Raw genomic sequence first — 21,969 nt, 5'->3', positions numbered from 1 at the left:
TTAGCAGCCAAACATGAAAAATGGGAGTTATACAAACAATATAAAGACTATGAAAATCACTATGAAGAACAAACAGGCAGAAGATTGGCAGAGAGCATCCATGAATGTCAATTGGTAATCAGAAGACATAATCAAATGTCTTTAATTCCACCAGACACAGAGAAGTTCCATCACAATTTCAACTGAGAATAAGTAAATATTTTAGATCAAGCCAAATCTAAGCATGCAAGAGAATTTCTAGAAACATGGCATTTGACAAATTAGCCATCAACAGATTGATAGAAATAGCTCCATTTACAAACCATTCAAAAGGAATGGTCAAAGGAAGGGCTACTAATCATCCAGTGTTGTTGACAGTCAGGTAATTTATGCTTTTAAAAAATAAATAGCTTTCAAATACCTGAATTGACTGATCATAAATATTTCCACTATCTGATGAAATTCCACTGAAAACATTGATGAGGACATTGGGATCCAAACTATCAAAGGCAGCAAATTTTAATCCCCCTAAATTAAGATGGAGATAATCTGTTAGTTTCACTAAAATATTTGCATTATGCCTAAACCTGGTTTCAGTGTTTACATTAGGGATCAGCAATGCAGCACTAGCAACAATCCAAATATCATTTGCAGACCATCTCATTTTTGTTAAAAAAAGTAATTTATTAAAAGCTACAATTAAAAAGACAAAAGCTAAAACAAACTAAAAAAATAAAAAGAATGAAAAGAAAAAAGTGCAAAAATAGAAAAATAGGAAAGAAAAAAATAAGAATATAATAAAAAGAAATATGTAAAGAAATGACTTCCCCTTCATCAAAACTATAAATAATTTTAATAATTTATTGCCTCCTTTTAAAATAAAACAAATGATCTCTTCTTCCCATATCCAATCTTTTATTTATAAACAAGCCTTAAAGGCTCTTTCATTGAGGCTTGATCAGCAAAAGTCCATTAGAGATTTACTGGAGATAAAAACATACATATCTATTTTAACCTGGTTCAAATAAACCAACATTATATTCCTTCCTTTTAACAATCTTGATCTTGATTTTCAAATCATGTTCCAGAGTTTGATTTTTTTCATTTTTTTATCCCTTCTCACAAAATTGTTCAAAACTTTAACAAGCCTCTTCTGGGAATCCAATATAGGAAAATTATCCAGGTCACACTCTTCATTTGTTATTTGTCTCTTTTTAATTGTTAAGGTATCAGCTGGTTTCTTTGTGTCCAACGGGATATCAATTTTTATATCATTCTTGTAGTCTGTCATTTTTAATCCCTTTTCAATTCAGCCTCAATCTTGTCAGTTAAAACTTGTTCCTCTTTCATAACATCTTTGAAACATAGTCTATACACAGAGGCAAACACTCTTAAAATTAACTTCTGAGCCCATTGTTCAAAAATATTCTTCAATATATCCAGTGTTACAAACAAATCCTCCATTCTCAATTAGAAAGACAAATGTTCTTCTCCTTTAAGTGTAATAATGCTTCCCTCTAGTATCCAATCTTCAAAGTCATCTTGTCATGGTTTTCTTTTCAAATAGAACTCAAAACAAAAGCATTTTCCCATGAAAGGATTCTTATCACTAATTCCAAAATCTTATTTCAAAGCTGTATGAACTCTTATTTGTAACTTTTCAAAAACTAAGTACCATTTTGCTGTTCATTCCAAAAGAAAAAAAAATTAAGTCCCTAAACTTGTAATTCCCCATGGATTACTGCCTTGTCGTGGTGAAGGGGCTTGCGTAATTCAATGAAGCTATGAGCTATGCCATGCAGGGCCACCCAAGACGGAAAGGTCATAGCAGAGAGTTCTGACAAAACGTGATCCACTGGAGAAGGAAATGGCAACCCACTCCAGTATGTTTGCCATGAAAACCCTATGGACAGTACCAAAAGGCAAAAAGATATGATGCTGGAAGATGAGCCCCTCAGGTCGGAAGGCGTCCAATATGCTACTGGAGAAGAGCAGAGGGCTAGTACTAGTAGCGCCAGAAAGAATGAAGTGACTGGCCAAAGCAGAAAGGATGCTCAGCTGTGGATGTATCTGGTAGTGAAAGGAAAGTCCGATGCTGTAAAGATTTTTTCTCCATAGGAACCTGGAATGTAAGATCCATGAATCAAGGAAAGCTGGAAGTGGTCAAACAAGAGATGACAAGACTAAACATCGACATCTTAAGTATCAGCGAACTAAAATGGACAGGAATGGGTGAATTTAATTCAGATGACCATCAGGTATACTACTGCGGGCAAGAAGCCCTACAGCACCTTATAGAACTAACACCAAAAATGATGTTCTTATCATCATGGGGGATTGGAATGCTAAAGTAGGAAGCCAAACGATAACTGGAATAACAGGCAAGTTTGGCCTTGGAGTACAAAATGAAGCAGGGCACAGGCTGATAGAATTTTGTCAAGAGAATACGATGGTCATAGCAAACACCCTTTTCCAACAACCCAAGAGATGGCTCTACACATGGACATCACCAGACAGTCAACAGAGAAATCAGATTGACTATATGCTCTGCAGCCAAAGATGGAGAAGCTCTATACAGTCAGTAAAAACAAGACCATGAGCTGACTGTGGCTCAGACCATGAGCTTCTCATTGCAAAGTTTAGGCTTAAACTGAAGAAAGTAGGGAAAAGCACTAGGCCACTCAGGTATGAATTAAATCATATCCCTGTTGAATATACAGTAGAGGTGACAAATAGATTTAAGGAATTAGATCTGATAGACAGATTGCCTGAAGAACTATGGACGGAGGTTTGCAACATTGTAGAACAGGTAGCAACCAAAACCATCCCAAAGAAAAAGAAATGCAAGAAAGCAAAATGGCTGTCTGAGGAAGCTTTGCAAATAGCTGAGGAAAGGAGGGAAGCGAAAGGCAAGGGAGAAAAAGAAAGATACACCCAATTGAATGCAGAATTCCAGAGAATAGCTAGAAGAGATAAGAATGCTTTCTTAAATGAACAGTGCAAAGAAATAGAAGAAAACAATAGAATAAGGAGGACCCGAGATCTTTTCAAAAAAATTGGAGAGATGAAGGGAACATTTAATGCAAAAATGGGCATGATAAAGGACCAAAATGGCAGGGACCTAACAGAGGCAGAAGAGATTAAGAAGAGGTAGCAAAATTATACAAAATTATACAAGAATGAGCTTAATGTCCCTGATAATCACAATGAGATGGTCACTGACCTCGAGCCAGACACCCTAGAATGTGAAGTGAAGTGGGCCTTAGAAAAACTGAGCAATAACAAAGCTAGTGGAGGTGACAGTATTCCAGCTGAGCTATTCAAAATCTTAAAAGATGATGCAGTAAAAGTGCTACACTCAATTTGCCAGCAAATTTGGAAAACTCAACAGTGGCCACAGGATTGGAAAAGATCAGTTTATATTCCAATTCCAAAAAAAGGCAGTGTCAAAGAATGTTCAAACTATCACACCATTGCACTCATTTGTCATGCTAGTAAAGTTATGCTTAAAATCCTAAAAGCTAGACTCCAGCAGTATGTGGATCGAGAACTACCAGAAGTACAGGCAGGATTTCGAAGAGGCAAAGGAACTAGAGATCAAATTGCCAACATACCCTGGATCATGGAGAAAGCTAGAGAGTTCCAGAAAAACATCTACTTCTGCTTCATTGACTATGCTAAAGCCTTTGATTGTGTGTATCATAACAAACTGTGGCAAGTTCTTAAACAGATGGGTGTACCAGACCATCTTATTTGTCTCTTGAGAAACCTATATGTGGGCCAAGAAGCAACAGTGAGAACTGGACACGGAACCACTGATTGGTTCAAAATTGGGAAAGGAGTCCGGCAAGGCTGTATACTGTCGCCTTGCCTATTTAACTTATATGCAGAGCACATCATGAGAAAGGCAGGGCTAGATGAATCAAAAGTTGGAATTAAGATTGCCAGAAGAAATATCAACAACCTAAGATATGTAGATGATACCACTCTAATGGCAGAAAGTGAAAAAGAACTAAAGAGCCTCTTGTTGTGGTGAAGAAGGAGAGTGCAAAAGTTGGGTTGAAACTTAACATTAATAAAACCAAGATCATGGCATCCAGCCCTCTCAGTTCCTGGCAAATAGATGGGGAAGAAATGGAGGTAGTGACAGATTTTATTTTCCTGGGCTCCAAGATCACTTCAGATGGGGACTGTAGCCAAGAAATTAAAAGACGCTTGCTCCTGGGGAGGAAAGCTATGGGAAATCTAGTCAGCACACTAAAAAGCAGGGACATCATCCTGTCAACAAAAGTGCGTATAGTAAAGGGTATGGTCTTCCCAGTTGCAATGTATGGCAGTGAAAGCTGAACCATAAAAAAAGGCTGAGAATTGAGGCCTTTGAACTATGATGCTGGAGAAGACTCCTGCGAGTCCCTTGGACTGCAAGGCGATCAAACCGGTCAGTCCTAGAGGAGATCAACCCTGACTTCTCTTTAGAAGACCAGATCCTGAAGCTAAAACTCAAATACTTTGGCCACCTAATGGGAAGGAAGGACTCACTGTAGAAGAGCCTAATGCTGGGAAAGATTGAGGGCACTAGAAGAAGGGGACGACAGAGAATGAGGTGGCTGGATGGAGTCACTGAAGCAGTAGGCGTGAGCTTAATTGGACTTCAGAAGATGGTAGAGAACAGGAAGGCTTGGAGGAACATTGTCCATAGGGTCGCCATGGGTCGGACACGACTTTGCAGCTAACAACAACAACAAATCTTGTAATTAAATCTTCTTTCATTGTGGGTTGAAGGAAATTCACCCAATGCTATAAAACCTATCAATCCAAACGTTCCTAATAACTGAAAAGAAGTTAACAAGCAATTTTCCAAAAGGAAGTATGTGTACCAAATGGCCTTTAGAAGGCACCAATCATGGTTTGAGCAAGATATCTATTCCCTTGTCTCTCAGAGCTCTAAACCTGCCAGAGGCTACAATTTTGCAGTCTCATTGTAAAGACCGATTGTCTGGAGCACTTGTGGGTAATCTCAAGTCCTCTCCTTATCTGGAGAGAAATTACAAAGAGCTGGTTTACTAGTCGGCTCTCCATTCTACTGCAGTTGTTGGCTCCACTTTTGGCAGAGCCTTTGTCAATTTGCCATTTTTCCCCTCGAAGTACAGACTCTCCTTTCAGTTAAATGAAAATTAAGGAATTAGGTGATATTGCCACAAGACCGCAGAACACGGTTAATGAGTTTGTGCAAAGTTTGGTGATCTCAGGATATTTGGGATGACTTTTTGCATTCATAATTGGGAGGCACAGGTCTGTTTTCAGACAAGTTTGATTATTTCTGTGGTATACCAATGAGTTTGTAATTTAAACTTGAGATGATGATATTTAGGAAGACCTAGAACCTTATTCCTTTCTTCACTGCTCTCTTCATAATCAAGTGGGAAGCCTGTTGTACGTGTAGTCAGGACAACTTATTTTAGAAATTATCTAAAAGACAAGGGGGAGCAATGAGAATGGGACAATGAAGCAGAACTAATACAGTTTGGGCATTGAAACAGTGTTCTTTGGGTCTTATTGCAATATCATTTTAGAATACCTGAAGTTAGAATACATGACAAACAGTGATTATGAGGATAAGCTCACATTTTCTGAATCACCATTTGTTGTTGCATAACACTGGAAACCCTTCAAAGTACAGTATATAGCTTACTTTACCTGTCATGGTTGACAGCATTTCTAGTTCTTCTGCAGCATTTGGCCCCAAAGCAATGGTGTGAATTATTGATCCACTACTTTCAACTTCACCAAAGCAAAATCTTACTTCTGAATCTTCTCCATCTGTCAAGAGCACAATTTCACCCCCTTCGGTACTGTTATCTTTTGAATAAATCACCTGTATTAAAAATAATTAAAATAAAATATTAGCAGAACAGGGAATGCAGTATAAAACTCATGGAATGCTCTTTAAAATGAAGGAGCTAGATAACATTCATAGAATAATTATATAAATAATTTATAATAAAAATTACAGCATGTTTCCCCAGCTGCCATAAAGCTGTGCTGCATTCCTTAGAAATCATTACCTATGAAATAAAAGCCAGACTACATACTTCCTGTGATCATATAGAGTCAGAAATAAAAAGAAGGGAGAGAGACAGAAGAAAAGAAAGAGAGAAAATATATTATAAATCTCAGTGGAGTGATGTGCTATGAATCCTTCATCCTTCACTGTTTTTCCTCTATCTGTTCAATTGGCCTTAGAACCAAGACAACGTACAACATGTATAACATTGCTTTGGTTATTCTAAAGCTTTATTCTGATGTGAATCTTTCTTTTTCCTTTTCAGCAGTACTTCACTGCAATTCCATTTTAGTAGTTGCCAGGACTGCCATATAAAATGTCTACCGAAGGACAAAATCCACAAGATCTTATAATTTGTCTTACACTGACGAGAGCAGTGTTGTGGTGTGTCAGTGTTATAAATTTTGTTTCCTTTGAGTGTGTGTTTAATTTGCAACAAATATACAAAAGGGGTGGCCTTTGTGTTGTATGCTATTTTCTTCAGTTCGATACACACACCTCAGCCTGTCGCCAAGGTTGCCACTGTTGCAGAACTAGTATTATTGAAAAGAAATCTGCCATATCCTAACACCTCCAATCAGATTAATGAAAAACGTCTTTCTACTTTGTTATTCTGCTTGTTTATTTTGTCTTCTTTTTCCTCTAACCCTACCTCTATTAATCTGTCCCAAGCAGAGCAACACTAACCTGCTTGATTCATATGAAATACACCTTGGGGGGAAAAGGGCCGGTATTTTGATACTACAAATATTCCTACCACATCCCTTGCTTTATCCTCCTATCATACTAAAAGCATTCCTGTGTTTTCTAACACAGAGGTCCCCAAACGTTTGGGCACCAGGGACTGGTTACGTGGAGAGAGTTTTTTTCTCTCCTCTCCTCTTTTCGGAGGGGGTGTGGTTTTGTGTGTTGCCTGCATCCTGTGGATGGGGCTTTCCTTGTTTGTGCAGACTGGTTGCTGGCATGCCGTGGCCCGGTACCGGTCCATGGACTGAGGGTTGGGCACCCCTGTTCTAACAAACTGCATACATTTTATGATTAATGGGGTCATCTTAAGCTTGAGACGCAATGACTTCACATTTTCATCCTTCCATTACTCAGAGACTGTCTTGTGGAATTATAGTTTATAAAATCTGCATTTGCAGGCATGTTCCTCTTCTCTTTATAGAAAAAAAGTTCTTTCCACAGGTAGTTCTCAACTTATAACCATTCATCTAGTGACTGTTCAAAGTTACAACGCCACTGAAAAATGTGACTTATATCCGTTCTTCACACTTATAACCATCATAGCATCCCTACAGTCAAGTGAGCAGAATACAGGCACTTGGCAACCAACTTGTATTTGTGTCAGTTGCAGCATCCCAGGGTCATGTGGTCACCATTTGGCTTCTGACAATCAAAGTCAACAGGAGAAACCAAATTCACTTCACAACCGCATAATTCATTTAACTGCAGTGATTTGCTTAACAACTGTGGCAAATTTCTTATTTACAACAAAAGTTCTACCCCCAATTGTGGTTGTAAGTCAAGGACTGCCTGTAGTATACAACTAAAACAGACATGTCAAACTCGCGATGTCACGTGACATTGCGCAACACATTGGAACTTTTCCCCCATTGCCAGCAATGTGGTGGGCACAGTTTCTTCGTGACACATCCAGCCCGTGGGCTGTCAGTTTGACACCCCTGAACTAAAAGATGAAAAGAGTACATGAAGCTGTTTATAAAATAAAAATATTTTTAAATTCTGAAACTCCACTGTAAGAAGTGCTTCTAAGCGTATCCATAAACTGGCCTGCAGGCTAATCCAGTCAACAAGAATTGCAATGCCAGTCTACCTCTCAAAAATTAATATGGAAATTCTACTTTTAATTATTTTTTAATAATTAGGAAGAGAAGCTCCTAATAGAATGGCATCTTTTTGTCCCTCTTTTCCACACTGATGAGAGATGATGGATCTTAATTTGGCATGGATGATGTCCAGGATTTCCCCCCAAAATAAATATAATAAATGCAATTTAAATAAGAGATCAAATTGCTATCAGATTTTCATAAAAGATCACTGAGATAATGAGATTTTTCATTTTAAAATATGCATGTGTGTGTGTGTGTGTGTGTTAATTTCAATAGGCATCTATTAAAGCTGTGGTACTTGTGAATACTGCCAATCCAGTTTTATCAGGCTGAAAAAATTACAATGATTGAATGATATAATTGCTTCATGTTTCTCTTAAAACACCTGCACCAGCTCACTATACAACATATGTCTGGGGTGGGGGGACTAGAAATAAAAGTAATGGGAGAATGTTTTCTTTTACCTGAAATCCTTGGCGCACTCCAGCACAAATATTAGTCCCTCCACTAGCTGTGGTTGGCAAATAAGTCACAAGATTCTGCCGTGTTTTGTCACTGACAATCTGTCGCAAGCCAACCCGAGTGCTGGCACTGCTATGAAACGTTACAATTCCAACCCAGGAACCCGTTTCAATTATTTGTAGGATGAACACTTCTGCAGCTCGCCTGAGACGAGCAATGCGATCATACTGCAAAGAAAGAAAAAGGGATGGGAGGACGGGGAGGAACGACAAAGTTGTCAGTTGTCAATACTGCCTGAACAATCATTTCAAATGCCTTTGTTTTGGCCAAATGATAAAATCAATTTAGAAGCAGCAACAGCTGGCCTAAATCCAACCTTGATCTCAAAGTTCTAACAGCTTGTTCAAGTTCTGTAACTAAACATTTATGCTACTTGGAACTGATTGGCTTGGGAGAGAATTAAACCCAACCTTCTCTGGCTCCCCTGTATTTTTTCTTTTTTTAAAATGAATTGGTCAGCTTGTGATTAGTTGGATGAGAAAGTATAAAACTTTGAAATTGTGTGTTGCTTCCCGGGATTAAAGAGGAGAAGACTTGGCTTTTGTACAGGTAGGTCTCGACTTACAGCAGTTCATTTAGTGATTCTTCAAAGTTACAACGGCACTGAAAAATGTGACTTATGACCCCTTTTCACAGTTACGGCCTTTGCAGCATCCCCATGATCATGTGATCAACATTCAGATGCTTGGCAACTGGTTCATGCTGATGACCTTTGCTGTGTCCCAAGGTCATGTGATCACCTTTTGCAAACTTCTGACAATCAAAGTCAATGGGGAAGCCAGATTCGTTTAACAACTGGGCTACTAACTTATCAACTGCAGTGATTCACTTAACTGTAGCAAGAAAAGTTGCAAAATGGGGCTATATCCACTTAACAAATGTCTTAATAACAAAACTTTTGGGCTCAGTTGTGGTCATAAGTTGAGGCCAATATCCCTGGGAATTCCCTTTTCAGTGATTGCTGTTCCTAGGGAAGCCCAGCTCCTCATTTCCTTTCTTCAAGTAATATTCTTAAGGGAGTTTCCAGATCCCACACTGATTCCCCACACCTAAACTTCTTTCTTAAACTCCCACTCTTTGAAAATCCTTATCCAGCAGCAAAAAAATGCAGAGGGCCTTTTAAGACGGTGCCAAAAGATATAAAAACGTTAACTTCTTGCTGCCTTGAGAATCGAGTGGTAAAACTGTTGATGGCTGGCCCAGAGTTACCTTTGAAAGCATAGCTGGACAAAGGTACAATAAGAAAGAAGAAGAAAAAAGAAATTGCAGCGATGAAGTAACCCCAGAGGGTTGTGTGTGCCAATTGGTGGAGGATTTCCAAATAGTGGATGATGTTGGAGAAGACAAACTCTCAGTCGGGGAATGAACCAATCATGGCAATGCTGCAAAGTTCCATGTTCCGTATTGCTTTATGGACAGCAGCACACCACAGACCTGTCCAACTGGACATTAAGTGTGTGGTGTGGGGCTATTGGGATAGCAATTTCCTGCCAAGTTCAGAACAGGGAAGAGGGCAGGACAAACCAGATGTATGGATGCAGCGTGCACATCTTGCCTGCTTTCAAACTGTCTTACAAAACCCTGCTTCTAAGGCCTGTATAATATCTTGGATCATATCTATCCTCTTGGATAACTTCCCCTTTTTCAGAACAATTAAGCAACTATGACGTATTATAGTTTCATAAATAGCTTTACAAAAAAGAAGCGTGTATTTAGTTAGAAGCGATTAAATATTAATAATGACTTAACATCTAACCCAGCATTCCTATAAGAAGTGTTCTATTAAAAGAATCTTCTAACACTACACTTACACCTCCCATGCTTCCCGAAACATCAAGCACTAAACAGACAACTCTGTCGCGTGTTTGCATCAAGGTGAAAGTGGGGTCAGGTAGAGGAGTATTTATTATCGATGAAGAGGCAAAGTCAGTGGAATTCATGATTACTTCCCACGTACTCCTATAGTCGCAGAATTTGTTTTGCAGGTTTGGTGCTTCCATATTATGATTACTTTTATTACAGAACAGAGTAACCTAAAAGTATAAAAATAAGAATTAATCAGGAGGACAAATAACGGATCAGATTAAATGCTTTACATTAGTTATACTTACAGAAGGTAGACTTTGCATATACATTATCGACTCTGGAGTGCTTTGGTATTTATGTGGTACAAATTGACATCCCGGTTCATACATCTGAGTGTCCTCCTGGAATTTGCAGTCTCTGTGGTTTCCTGGTCCAGTTGGATATATATAAACACCAGTGACACTAGCTGAACATCTAAATGATATGATAAAAATATACATAATTTACAAATGAAAAACTATGACATCAATATAAAAAGAGAACATTTGTTTCAAATTGAGCTTGACTTCTGATATCTTTTGGGATATATTCATTTCATTTTCTTTGCAAGAGTACTGAAGTGGTTTGCTGTTGCCTTGTTCCAGGATGTTTTTCAGCTTCCTGGTTTAGCTTAAAGTTCAAGTAATCCTTGATCTCTCATCCATGTCAGGAGAAGATGTTTATATTAAGTAGACAATATCTGCAACCTTGGACTTTGAAAAAGCAGGATAGGAAGAGTATTGACAATTATGAATTTTGGTATTGGAGGGACTTCTAGGGAAGAAATAGGGAACTGAAGATAGTTCCCAGAAAAGCAGAGCCAACAACCATGGCAGAATGAAGAGCGGTAAACAGCTCTTTGAAAATTCTTCTACACACAAGAGATCACCCACCAATGGTCCAGACATCTGGTCCTTCCAAGATGATAGTCCTTGGTGGAATTCTGGGAGAAGAAGGGTTAACCATCTTGCTCAAATCCCAGTGGACCCCTTTGAAAAGACATTAAGTTTGCATGCTTCCTCTTATAATCACTTTTGGAAATTACTTGTTAACTGCATTTTAGCTATTAGGAATGTCAGGATTCATTTGTTTTAGAGCACCAGGTGAATTTCCTTCAATTCTTAGTGAAAGAAAATCTTCAAACGATAAGTTTATTGACTAAAACAAAAGTGTCTTTGAATAAACAGCAAAACAAATTACTAAGAGCCCAGATAATTTTGAAATAAGTTTTTCTTAATTAATTATAAAGAAAACTTCCCATGATATTAGACTGGATATACAAAAGAAACCATTGTATTAATAGCTTAATAATTGAAAGGGATATACAAATAACAAATCAAGACAGTGACCTGAATATTATTTGAATAATAATTGGATCTAGACAAGTAGATAGAAAATTGATGAAGTGCTGAAGCCAATATAAGTCTAGGAAGATACCTTGTTGCCTCAACTTCCTTTTCCTTGGAAACATAGAAAGGAGCATCATAATTATATTCATCAAAGACACCCCATCTGAGATGAGCCCACTCATGGACAAAGACTCTGCCTGTAGGAAAAAATAAAACAAATGAATTGTAAATTTACAATAGTTGGTAAGAAGTTGGTGTTATGTGAATGTGCTTAAATGCTGTTGGAACTGTAGACATACCATTGCTAGTGGGTATTTAATGATGATCCCACTGAGAAAAGTTTTGGAATTGAAGCTGCACTTAAAATTATTTTTATTTTATTTTTATTTTAATTCCATTTATATCCCGCCCTTCTCCGAAGACTCAGGGCGGCGTACAAGCTTAGCAGTAGCCTTCATTCTATGTACATGCCTGCTTATTAGGGCTTTCACACACACCCCAAGCGGCATTATTACAAAGTCAGCTTAATTGCCCCCAACAATCTGGGTCCTCATTTTACCTACCTCGGAAGGATGGAAGGCTGAGTCAACCTTGAGTTATTATGTGCAACTCCAAAAGGGAAATTCATTAAATAAAGCCTAGATGACTTGCTGCACAAAACTGAAAGTTCCTTTTCTATCCTGTTTACTAAACATGCAGACACCCAGGGCTCCATCTTTTGAATCTGGCCATCCTCTGAATAGACCCAGGATATGATAGTTTCAGGCTGGAGACTGTATGGTTCGTTTTAAAATGCAAACTTGTTAAACTTTTGCCTGAGTTTTGACCCTTTAGAAAGAAGTGACCGAGCAAGATTAGGCATTTATTTTTCATGAACTTTCTTATTTTGTTGGTTATTGTTCAGTCCCTGCCTATTGAAGGTTTCATTAATGAGAATGAAAAAAAAAACCAATTAGTTACAATATATTACCTCGAGATCCATAAACATTGCGCAAATTGTCATTTGTCAGAAATGTTGGCGTGAAGTGAATGTATCTTCCTGGTATCCCACAACCTCCATACTGCAAGGTGTAGGGATCATCTCCAGATTTCAAGTAAGGATTAGCTACTATGATGTCAGCCTAAAATAAAATAATCATGGGCATATTTTAAAGATAGGTGAAGGAAAAATTGCTAATCTTTTGCTAATACAAAATTATTCCTGGTCTTAAACCACCTCTTAGAAATTCACTGTATATTTTTTTTATTTATTGCATCACACTATTCAGTATTCTTTAGCCTTGAAATTACCTACAATGAATACATCTTTTATGGTACTTAATTGACAAGGTGTTGCACACTGGCATGGAAGCAGTCAAAATTAACTCCTTCTGCATCTGAAACATAAACTTGGATCACCATAATAATGAAAGGCTTGGTTGATATTCATATGATTTACTCATATTAAGTATATCTATAATTCATTTAATTACATTGCAGAGATGGGTAACTATTGTCCTTCATAATTCCTTGCAGCCACAATTAGCAGGGGAAATATTTAAGGATGTGAACAGTTATTCTTCAGCAATATCAGCAACATCTTTGCAACATAGAGTCACTTTGTTAAACTGTAAGAAAGACCCTTTACATCACAAAAAACCAATTACAGCAGGGGTGTCAAACTGCTGGTCTGCAGGCCGGTTGCATCATCCGGAGGCCACATCCATTCCAACTCCGGCAATGTGAAAAAAGTTGTGATATGTCACAACACCTCATGTGATATGGCAAGTTTGAAACTCATGAATTACAGTAAAACATTAATTTAGTGGACTACTATTTAGCAGACTTTAAAAAGATTGAGTAAAATTTTCATTTACAGTAGATGTCATTCCTCTTCAAAATAACAGGCAAATCAGTTACAGCCCAAATAGTTCAGATAAATCAGATACATTTCAGTTAATTTCACCTTAATAATGTCATTATAAAATAAAATAAAATTATAATGTTGTCACTATCTAAATGGTGAATATTACAACAGTTGCTTAATTATATCATTATATAAGTGATATAAATAGATCCAAAGAAGTACTTTTGGATTTAGCAGATCTTTGGGAATAATGGATATCTCTTTTCTTAATAGTCCACTAAATTAAGTTTTAGTATATATAGTTTAGAAATTGTTTTTTTCCAGCGATGAGCATAAAGCTCACTTGAAGGTAACAACTTTTCTGTCATTCTTTGACTGCAGAGGGTATTGAGTAGGCATGTTCAATATTCTGACTCTGACTGTTGTTTAATGATTTATCCCCTTGCTGAGACCCCTGTACCTGGCCTGTATAAGCAGATACTATCACTGTTAACAGCCTTTGCCAGATAGCAGAACTTATGAAATTACCTTTTAATCATCCAGAAGGACTGTTATTTGCATGCAGAGAAGATTACAGCAGACAAGGTGTGGTAGATGATGAAATGGACGGTATTTCAAGGTCAAAAGACAGTAATGATCCTAGCATGTAGAGAGGAGCATGTAGAGACCACCGCATGTGAGATGGTGGCAGGAAGTGATAGAACGGAGTTTAAGGAGAAGGAGGAAGTACGTCACAAATGGGAGGGGTTGGCTGAACAAATTAACATAATGTTGTAGTTCCCCAAATTAGCATAATGTTGTAGTTGCCCAAATAACCACATGGTGGCAGCACAATATGCACTGCATAGTACTTTATGGCTGATGTAACAGCACACTCCCCGTCTGGTATTGTAAAATACCACTATAAATTCTATAACGGTAGTTATGCAAATACAAATAAATGTTTGTGATTTGCTTGTTGTCTTGAAGACCTGAAAGACATAAAGGTGGAACATGCATATATTGCAACAATAACAACTGCAATTTCAGGCCTCAAAGTCTAGATTAAAGTTTAAATCACTTTTCTTCTTGAAGTCAGGATCCAACAAGGAAAGGCGACAAGTTCAGTCTCCAAGGGGCAAAGGCAAGACAAGTTCTGTGAAAAGTCTTTATGGTGCCTTTCAATTCTTTGGGCTTGTTGGTCCTTGAGCAGAACAACTTGGAGATTGGGGTTCTGATGTTGCCATTTTCTGTGTCCTTGCAAAAGAGAAAGATACTCCATCTTCCATTGATTCCAGAAGCAGTTGTCTTTTGCAGAGAGAGGTTTTTGGCATAAGTGCCAGCCTTGACATTCAGTGTCACTAGACTTGGTGTGGTAGCATTGTGCAATGTGGACTAACCTTGCAATGATGCGTACAAGCCTTGTCCAGTTGGAGAACCGTTCAGAGTGTTGACAGTTCATGATGGCTCTCTGCTCAGATCTGGTGAGAAGGGTCTTGACTTCAGGACGAATCTCTGGATTGTTGTCAGGATCTTGAAGATTGAAGACCTCAGCTGTGCTTTCTCCTGAGGCATGATGAGATAGTGGTGCTACCCAGCTGTTAGACATATCTTTGGAGAATTCAGTGTCCACCATGTTGATGAATTCTCTGTCTTCAACTGACATGGCTATTTTGTTGTCATCACGTGTAGTATGAGACACTGTGCTGCCTAAGTTATCATCACAGTTGATGGGGATAGCATCAGATACCTGGATGATGTTAAGAGGCTTCTCCTTTTCTTCATGGTGGTGAGGGTATTGTCTGAAGTGAGATACACTCCCATTCCTTAACACGTGAGTTTTGAAGGAGTTGATCTCTGATGGTGTGCACGTTCTATTTATGCATATATCTCCCACTATTACCCAGCCTAGGTCAAGTCTTTGTGCATATGGGGCATCATCAGGTCCATTGCAATGCTGGCGTACTTTGTGAACTCTGAGAATGTCTCTTCCCAGCAAGACTAAGATGTCAGCATCCATGTCCATTGGAGGAATCTCAGTAGCCAGGTGCCTTAAGTGGGGATGGTGATATACAGCTTCTGGAGTGGGAATCTCTTCCCTGTTGTCTGGTATTTGGTCACACTCAACCAATGATGGCAATGGTATGTCCTTCTTTGCTTTGATATGAGAGATCATGAACCCATTAGCTCTTCTGCCAGAGGTCTCTACACGACCAGAACAGGTGTTGAGAGTCTATGGTGTTGCATGTCCCTGTATGCCAAAGATATCAAAGAATTTGGGTTTGACCAGGGATCTGTTGCTCTGCTCATCTATTATGGCATACATCCTGGTAGCTTTTTCAGGCTGACCCTCTGGATATATCTTGACTAGAGATATCTTGGCACAGCATTTGTGACTGAAACCTTTCCCACGCACTTCAGTACATGAAGATGAGACATTTGTGACTGGAGCATGATTTTGCTGCTCCCCGCCATGATTTGAAGCAGGGTTGGATACCGGTGGTTGCTGTGGATTGCCTGGAAGTGGAGCAGGATGCAGAGCTGTAATGTGTTTGTCGCTACTGCATTCTGTGCACTTGACAAAGGCTTTACAGTCTTTACCAAAATGGTCATAAGAAGCACAGGACCTGTAGCATATTCCAAGTTTTTGAAGAAGCACAGCACCTGTAGCATATTCCAAGTTTTTGGAGAACCTCTTTCCGCTCTTGTATAGTCTTTGCTCTAAGCTCACAAGATTTCCTAAAAGGGTGAGGTTTTTTGTGGATAGGGCACTGACGATTAGGATCTTTATCTCTATCATCTGAACCACTTCGTTGAGCAGGAGATGGTACAGGAGGTGAGATGTCCGTCTTTTTTGTAAACACAGCTTCACGTGAGTCTCTGTGTTTAGCTGCTGTGTTATCATACCTTGATGATGATGGTGGAGCAGGCCCACTGAATTCACTGAAGTTGAAGCTGGGATCATTTCTTGTCCAGGCTTGTTTGCTGATGAACCTGCAAAAATATGAGAATGGGGGGAAAGATACATCGTAGCATATTTTGTATTCTGAGCCTTGTTGTGTCCATTTCTTCTGCAGGTTGTATGGCAGTTTTAACACCACTGGATTGACACCATGGGAGGTGTCCAGGTAGCTTAGACCAGGTAGACGTGGGTCTGTTTTTGCCAATTCTATCTCCATGAGGAGATCACTTAGTTCTTGAAGCTTGTGATTATCTTTGTTGCCTATCTTTGGAAAGTTTTGCAGTCTTTTGAATAAAGCATTCTCTATTGCTTCTGAGCTTCCTTAGGTTTGTTCAAGTCTTGCCCATGCAGCAGCAGGACCTGCATCTGGAGAGTCAACATGTACTGTTCTCAGTCTTTTAACACGATCTGCAGATTCTGGCCCCAGCCACTTTATGAGTAGATCAAGTTCCACCTTGGTGGTAAGGTTGAGATCAGCAATAGCAGCTTTGAAGGTTGATCTCCAGGATCTGTAGTTCTCTGGACAGTCATCAAACCTTGAGAGGCTAGTGTTGATGAGCTCTCAGCCAATCATGTATCAAAGTGAGAGAGGTCTGATCCCTCACGCCTTGGTGCCAAAGAAACTTGTGGGACCCCTTGGGTGTGAAAGTTCTCTGGTGAATAAGGGTGAGGTGTACCAGGATAGAATGACATTCCAAGAGGATTCAGCTGTGGTTTAGTCTCTAAGGCTTATGCTGGCTGTTGATTAAACTGTTGTTTATTGCTAGCACTGGCAGTTTATTGCTGGCATTGGTGATGCAGTTTGAAGTGCTAATGCACTTGTGTTGTGGAGTTGAAGAGGCTCAGGCCCTTGCAGGTTTCTGACTCTCTATGTTGAGAGTCAGAACAGTGTTGTTCATAGGAGGTACAGAAGATAGCTCTGCATCGTTGCAAATATTATGCTTTAGCAGATATTTACTGGTGCGTTCCACTGGATCTTCCACTTCTGTTGGGATGGCACAATCTGGATCAGTGCTTTCCTTCACTGCTTGTTCAAAGACCCTTATCATTGCTAGGGCAGCTGCTTCTTCCTTTTCTATTCGCAGAATCTTTATTTGGGATTCCGCCTCTGCTTGGCGGGCCTGTATTTCAGCTTCCTTTCTGGCAAAGGAGACTTGCACTTTCTTTGCTTCTAGATGTGCATGGGCCTCTACCAGCTTATCACTTAATGCTGAAGTCCTGGAGCGAGAGGATCTAGAAGAACATGCTGTGGATCTGGTCTCCTGCAGTTCAGCAATATGGAGTTCTGCCTTATCCCTTGCATCTTGCACTAGGACAGGGGTAGGCAACCTCGGCTCTATTATGACTCGTGGACTTCAACTCCCAAAATTCCTGAGCCAGCTTGGCTGGCTCAGGAATTCTGGGAGTTGAAGTCCACGAGTCATAAAAGAGCCGAGGTTGCCTACCCCTGCACTAGGAGATCTCTTTGGTGGTTTAGTGCATCAGTCTTGGTTAGTTCTGCTGAGGAGTCATCTATATTAGAGTCCTTTAAGAAGGCTGTGTATTTTGCAGACAGCCACTGGTAACGTTCATAGGCTGCAGATAGGCGATCTATAGAGTCTCTTAATTCAGCAGGATTGTCATTAAAGTGCAGCAAAACTGACATGCAGTGTGCAGTTCTGTCCCATAGGTCTGACAGATTACTGGAGAATTCATCTCTAATTGTCTCATAGTTTTCTCTGAGTTTCTGTGTTGGTCTTATTGTGCGCTTGGATTTTACAACAGAATCAGCTGCCTGTGCATCTGTGTGGTCAGAGGCATGATGCATCTGCATTGATTCAGCGATAAAAGAGTGTTCAGAGCCTTGTCTAGACATTTTTTAAGTTTTGCCAAAAATGGGTACTGTCTCTTTAAGAAGTCAAATTCTAGCTTAGACAGGGTTTATAACACAGTCCAATATACAGAAACAGTTTTCAGCATACACAGGAGATGTTCAGTAAGCTTGTGTGACCATGTGTTCTCACAAGATGGCGGATTGCAGTGAGCTTGCTTGCAGATATGACACACACATATGGATTGCAGGCTGTAGGAATTCTACTGTCTTTTGACTTTTCTGACTCTGACTGTTGTTTAATGATTTATCCCCTTGCTGAGACCCCTGTACCTGGCCTGTATAAGCAGATACTATCACTGTTAACAATCTTTGCCAGATAGCAGAACTCATGAAATTATCTTTTAATCATCCAGAAGGACCTTTATTTGCATGCAGAGAAGATTACAGCAGACAAGGTGTGGTAGATGATGAAATGGACGGTATTTCAAGGTCAAAAGACAGTAATGATCCTAGCATGTAGAGACGAGCATGTAGAGACCACCGCATGTGAGATGGTGGCAGGAAGTGATAGAATGGAGTTTAAGGAGAAGGAGGAAGTACGTCACAAATGGGAGGGGTTGGCTGAACAAATTAACATAATGTTGTAGTTCCCCAAATTAGCATAATGTTGTAGTTCCCCAAATAACCGCATGGTGGCAGCACAATATGCACTGCATAGTACTTTATGGCTGATGTAAGAGCACATTCAAACTTTGATTTGCCTGGGTCACACTGAGTTGGGTTGCAAGGAGGAGGAGGAGGAGGAGGAAATTCAGACTTGCAAGATTCTGTTACTGTAGGTGTTAAAATATAACTAGTCCTGACCTTAACTGCATTGTGTCTTAGTCTACTCTACTTTGTAGGGCTAACACTGATTTAATTGCAAACTTTCTGTAAATATGGAGTTTTAGATTCATAACCCCTGCAAATGTCACAGTTGCAATATCTTAAAATTGTCCATTTGGAAGGGCCTGTTTAGGCTATTGATTTTCAGTGCAAGAATCTGAATAAAGCCAGCATAGTTGAACTGTTATTACATTTTTTTATACTAGTAGTCAGAATCTGTCTTTGTGTAACTTAAGTCTATTATTCTCTGTCCTGACCGCTGGAATGACAAAGGGAGTGAGTAAAAAGCTCTTACCTTCTAAATCTGTCACCTTTTTTATTTATTTATAAAGTATTCTATATTCTATCTCAGTTATTTTTTTCTGAAGATTAAACATATCCAGCTCTTTCATACTCCCTTCTTAAAAGGCAAATACCCTTTCAAAGCAACTGCAATTGGAGAAGGCAACTGAGTTATAAAGACAAATTCAGAGACCTGCAGCTGTATTGTAGTTTCTGTCTCTTAATATATATTTTTGAGGAATATTGTCCACTTACTTTTCCGTAGGATTCTCTTATTACTCTTTTATACTCTGGTTTTGGTTTCCATGTTAATGGAATTATAATTTTTACAGACTTAAAGTAAAATCTTCGTTCTGTAGCACTGATGAGATAATTAGATGCTTCTTTAACCATATCCTAATAGAAACACAAAATACAAATATATTCACTTTGTTGTGGAGCTGTCAATTGTTACTGCTTAGGGTTCTGTACATTGTTCCACTGATTAATTGTTCTGACTGTCAGGAAGTTCCTCCTTAGTTCTAGGTTGCTTCTCTCCTTGATTAGTTTCCATCCGTTGCTTCTTGTCCTGCTTTCAGGTGCTTTGGAGAATAGCTTGGCTCCCTCTTCTTTGTGGCAGCCCCTGAGATATTGAAACACTGCTATCATGTCACCCCTCACCCTTCTCTTCATTAAACTACACATACCCAGATGGTTCTACCTAGACCTCAACTTCCCAGAATCTGAAAGTCACAAATTATGTTGTTGTACCTTTCTGTGTTCTTTTTTTTCTTTTTTTTAATTTTTTTTAATTGAATATACAGTTAAAAACACAGAAAACACAGTGGACATGATGCAACTTCCCTGGGTTAAACAATACTATTAGTATTACCTTGTGAAAAGAAAAAGGTCTCTTTACAATATAACAAAAAAGAGCCTTGGTGGAGCAGTGGGCTAATGCCTCCTTAAGTAACACCAGTTGCCTGCAATTAGTGCAGGTTCGAGTCCCACCAGGCTCAAGGTTGACTCAGCCTTCCATCCTTCCGAGGTAGGTAAAATGAGGACCCAGATTGTTGGGGGCAATTAAGCTGACTTTGTAATAATGCCGCTTTGGGGGGGGGGGTGAAAGCCCTAATAAGCAAGCATATACATAGAATGAAGGCTACTGCTAAGCTTGTAAGCCGCCCTGAGTCTTCGGAGAAGGGCGGGATATAAATGGAATTAAAATAAAAATAAAAAATAAAAAATATATACGTATAGAATCTGTGAATTCTCTGGTAAATATTCTTTTTTTTTCTTGAACACTTGACAAAATGTTGACATTCAGGAAATTAGTAGATGAGGCTATCTGCTGTGTTGAGAAATTATAAAAAAAGAATTAAATGCATGTGAATAAGATCCATTAAAAATAAAACTATCTAATAACCATACATTCCTACAGGGTGAAATTTTGCTAAAGCTCACAATCTTGTTTGGTATATGAAGAATACTTTCTTCCAGCTTATTTGTATGAATTTTCCTCATTTTTTATATCTTTCTGATGTAATGAATTATTATGGTTCCCATAATCTCAGTAAACATGTTCATTGGCCATATTGATTAAAAAAGGAGGACTTGTAGTTCAACTTCAAAAACATCAGGCTGGGGAAGGCCAGCACTAATATGATATATTGTGCCAGAGATCAAATTATTACAATTCTATGAAATGAAGGAGGATTTCTTCATCTCTCCTTCAAAGTGGTAAAGGAGAGAGACTAGTTAACAATTAGCCTGATTTGAGTGTGGAAGACTTTTAAAATGGAACACAAAGTCCATATGATAAAAGAGCAGCATTATGGGCCTGAGAAATCAAGTTGGTTGAAGCGTTTATGAATTTCTTTGGAGTTTCATAAACATTAATGGTGGAACTTCATAGTAAAAGCAGGGGGTACGCTTACACGTCACCAAAGAGGAAAGCATTACTAAAAGGACAAAAGCAGGAAAACAGGAGACTATGAGTTCTAGTACCTCTTTAGTCATGAAAGCCAGCTGGGTGACCAACTGGCCCAGTCACTCTTTCTCAGCACCTTACAGGGTTGTTGTTGGGAAAATAGGGGGAGGAAGGTGTGTTGAATATGTTCATTGCCTTGAGGTATTTGCAAAAATAATAAAGACAGGATACAATTAAATCAGTAAAATATTAGACAGAATCAAGTGGCATCATCAACAGAAATAGATAAAAATGGCAGCTATAGTTATAATTTAAACAAATATATTTTAGCTTGTTTATCAGTTGATTTTTATGCCTATTCAAATGGATGCCTGTCAGATAAGGACTCTTTTCTTATCATCAAATTGGTCTTGAATTGCCCAGTCCCTTGACACAGAGCTGTCCACCGTAACACACACACATCTTGGAAGCTACCTCATTATTTACAAAAGATAGATATAGATAGCAGAATTCTTAATGTATTATACAGTTAATATATTCATAAATGTCCAATTATCATACCTTTATGTTGGTAACAATTCTGTCATCTTCAGGTATCGCTGGATTAATAGCAATAACAATGTCTTCAAAGCCATTATTGGTGAAATTGATCATGGTTCCCATTACTCCATGTAGTAGCAT

The 21,969-nt window shown here is 38.8% G+C and overlaps 1 protein-coding gene across 1 annotated transcript in view; it reads right to left on the bottom strand.

Moving 5' to 3' along the window:
* Window positions 1-21,969, bottom strand: part of CLCA4 (chloride channel accessory 4) — a gene marked incomplete at both ends in the record, with an annotated part of 33,224 nt that extends 11,255 nt beyond the window's left edge. The window contains 9 exons of the mRNA XM_081325507.1: window positions 401-507; window positions 5,677-5,854; window positions 8,361-8,585; window positions 10,230-10,451; window positions 10,530-10,698; window positions 11,701-11,809; window positions 12,583-12,733; window positions 19,635-19,775; window positions 21,850-21,969. Of these exons, the coding sequence (XP_081181633.1) occupies window positions 401-507; window positions 5,677-5,854; window positions 8,361-8,585; window positions 10,230-10,451; window positions 10,530-10,698; window positions 11,701-11,809; window positions 12,583-12,733; window positions 19,635-19,775; window positions 21,850-21,969 (1,422 nt within the window). The remainder of the gene's footprint in view (window positions 1-400; window positions 508-5,676; window positions 5,855-8,360; window positions 8,586-10,229; window positions 10,452-10,529; window positions 10,699-11,700; window positions 11,810-12,582; window positions 12,734-19,634; window positions 19,776-21,849) is intronic.

This window comes from Vipera berus (assembly GCF_964194415.1).
Source record: "Vipera berus genome assembly, chromosome: 3".
NCBI lineage: Eukaryota > Metazoa > Chordata > Lepidosauria > Squamata > Viperidae > Vipera > Vipera berus.
This window is presented reverse-complemented; position numbering and strand designations above follow the sequence as displayed.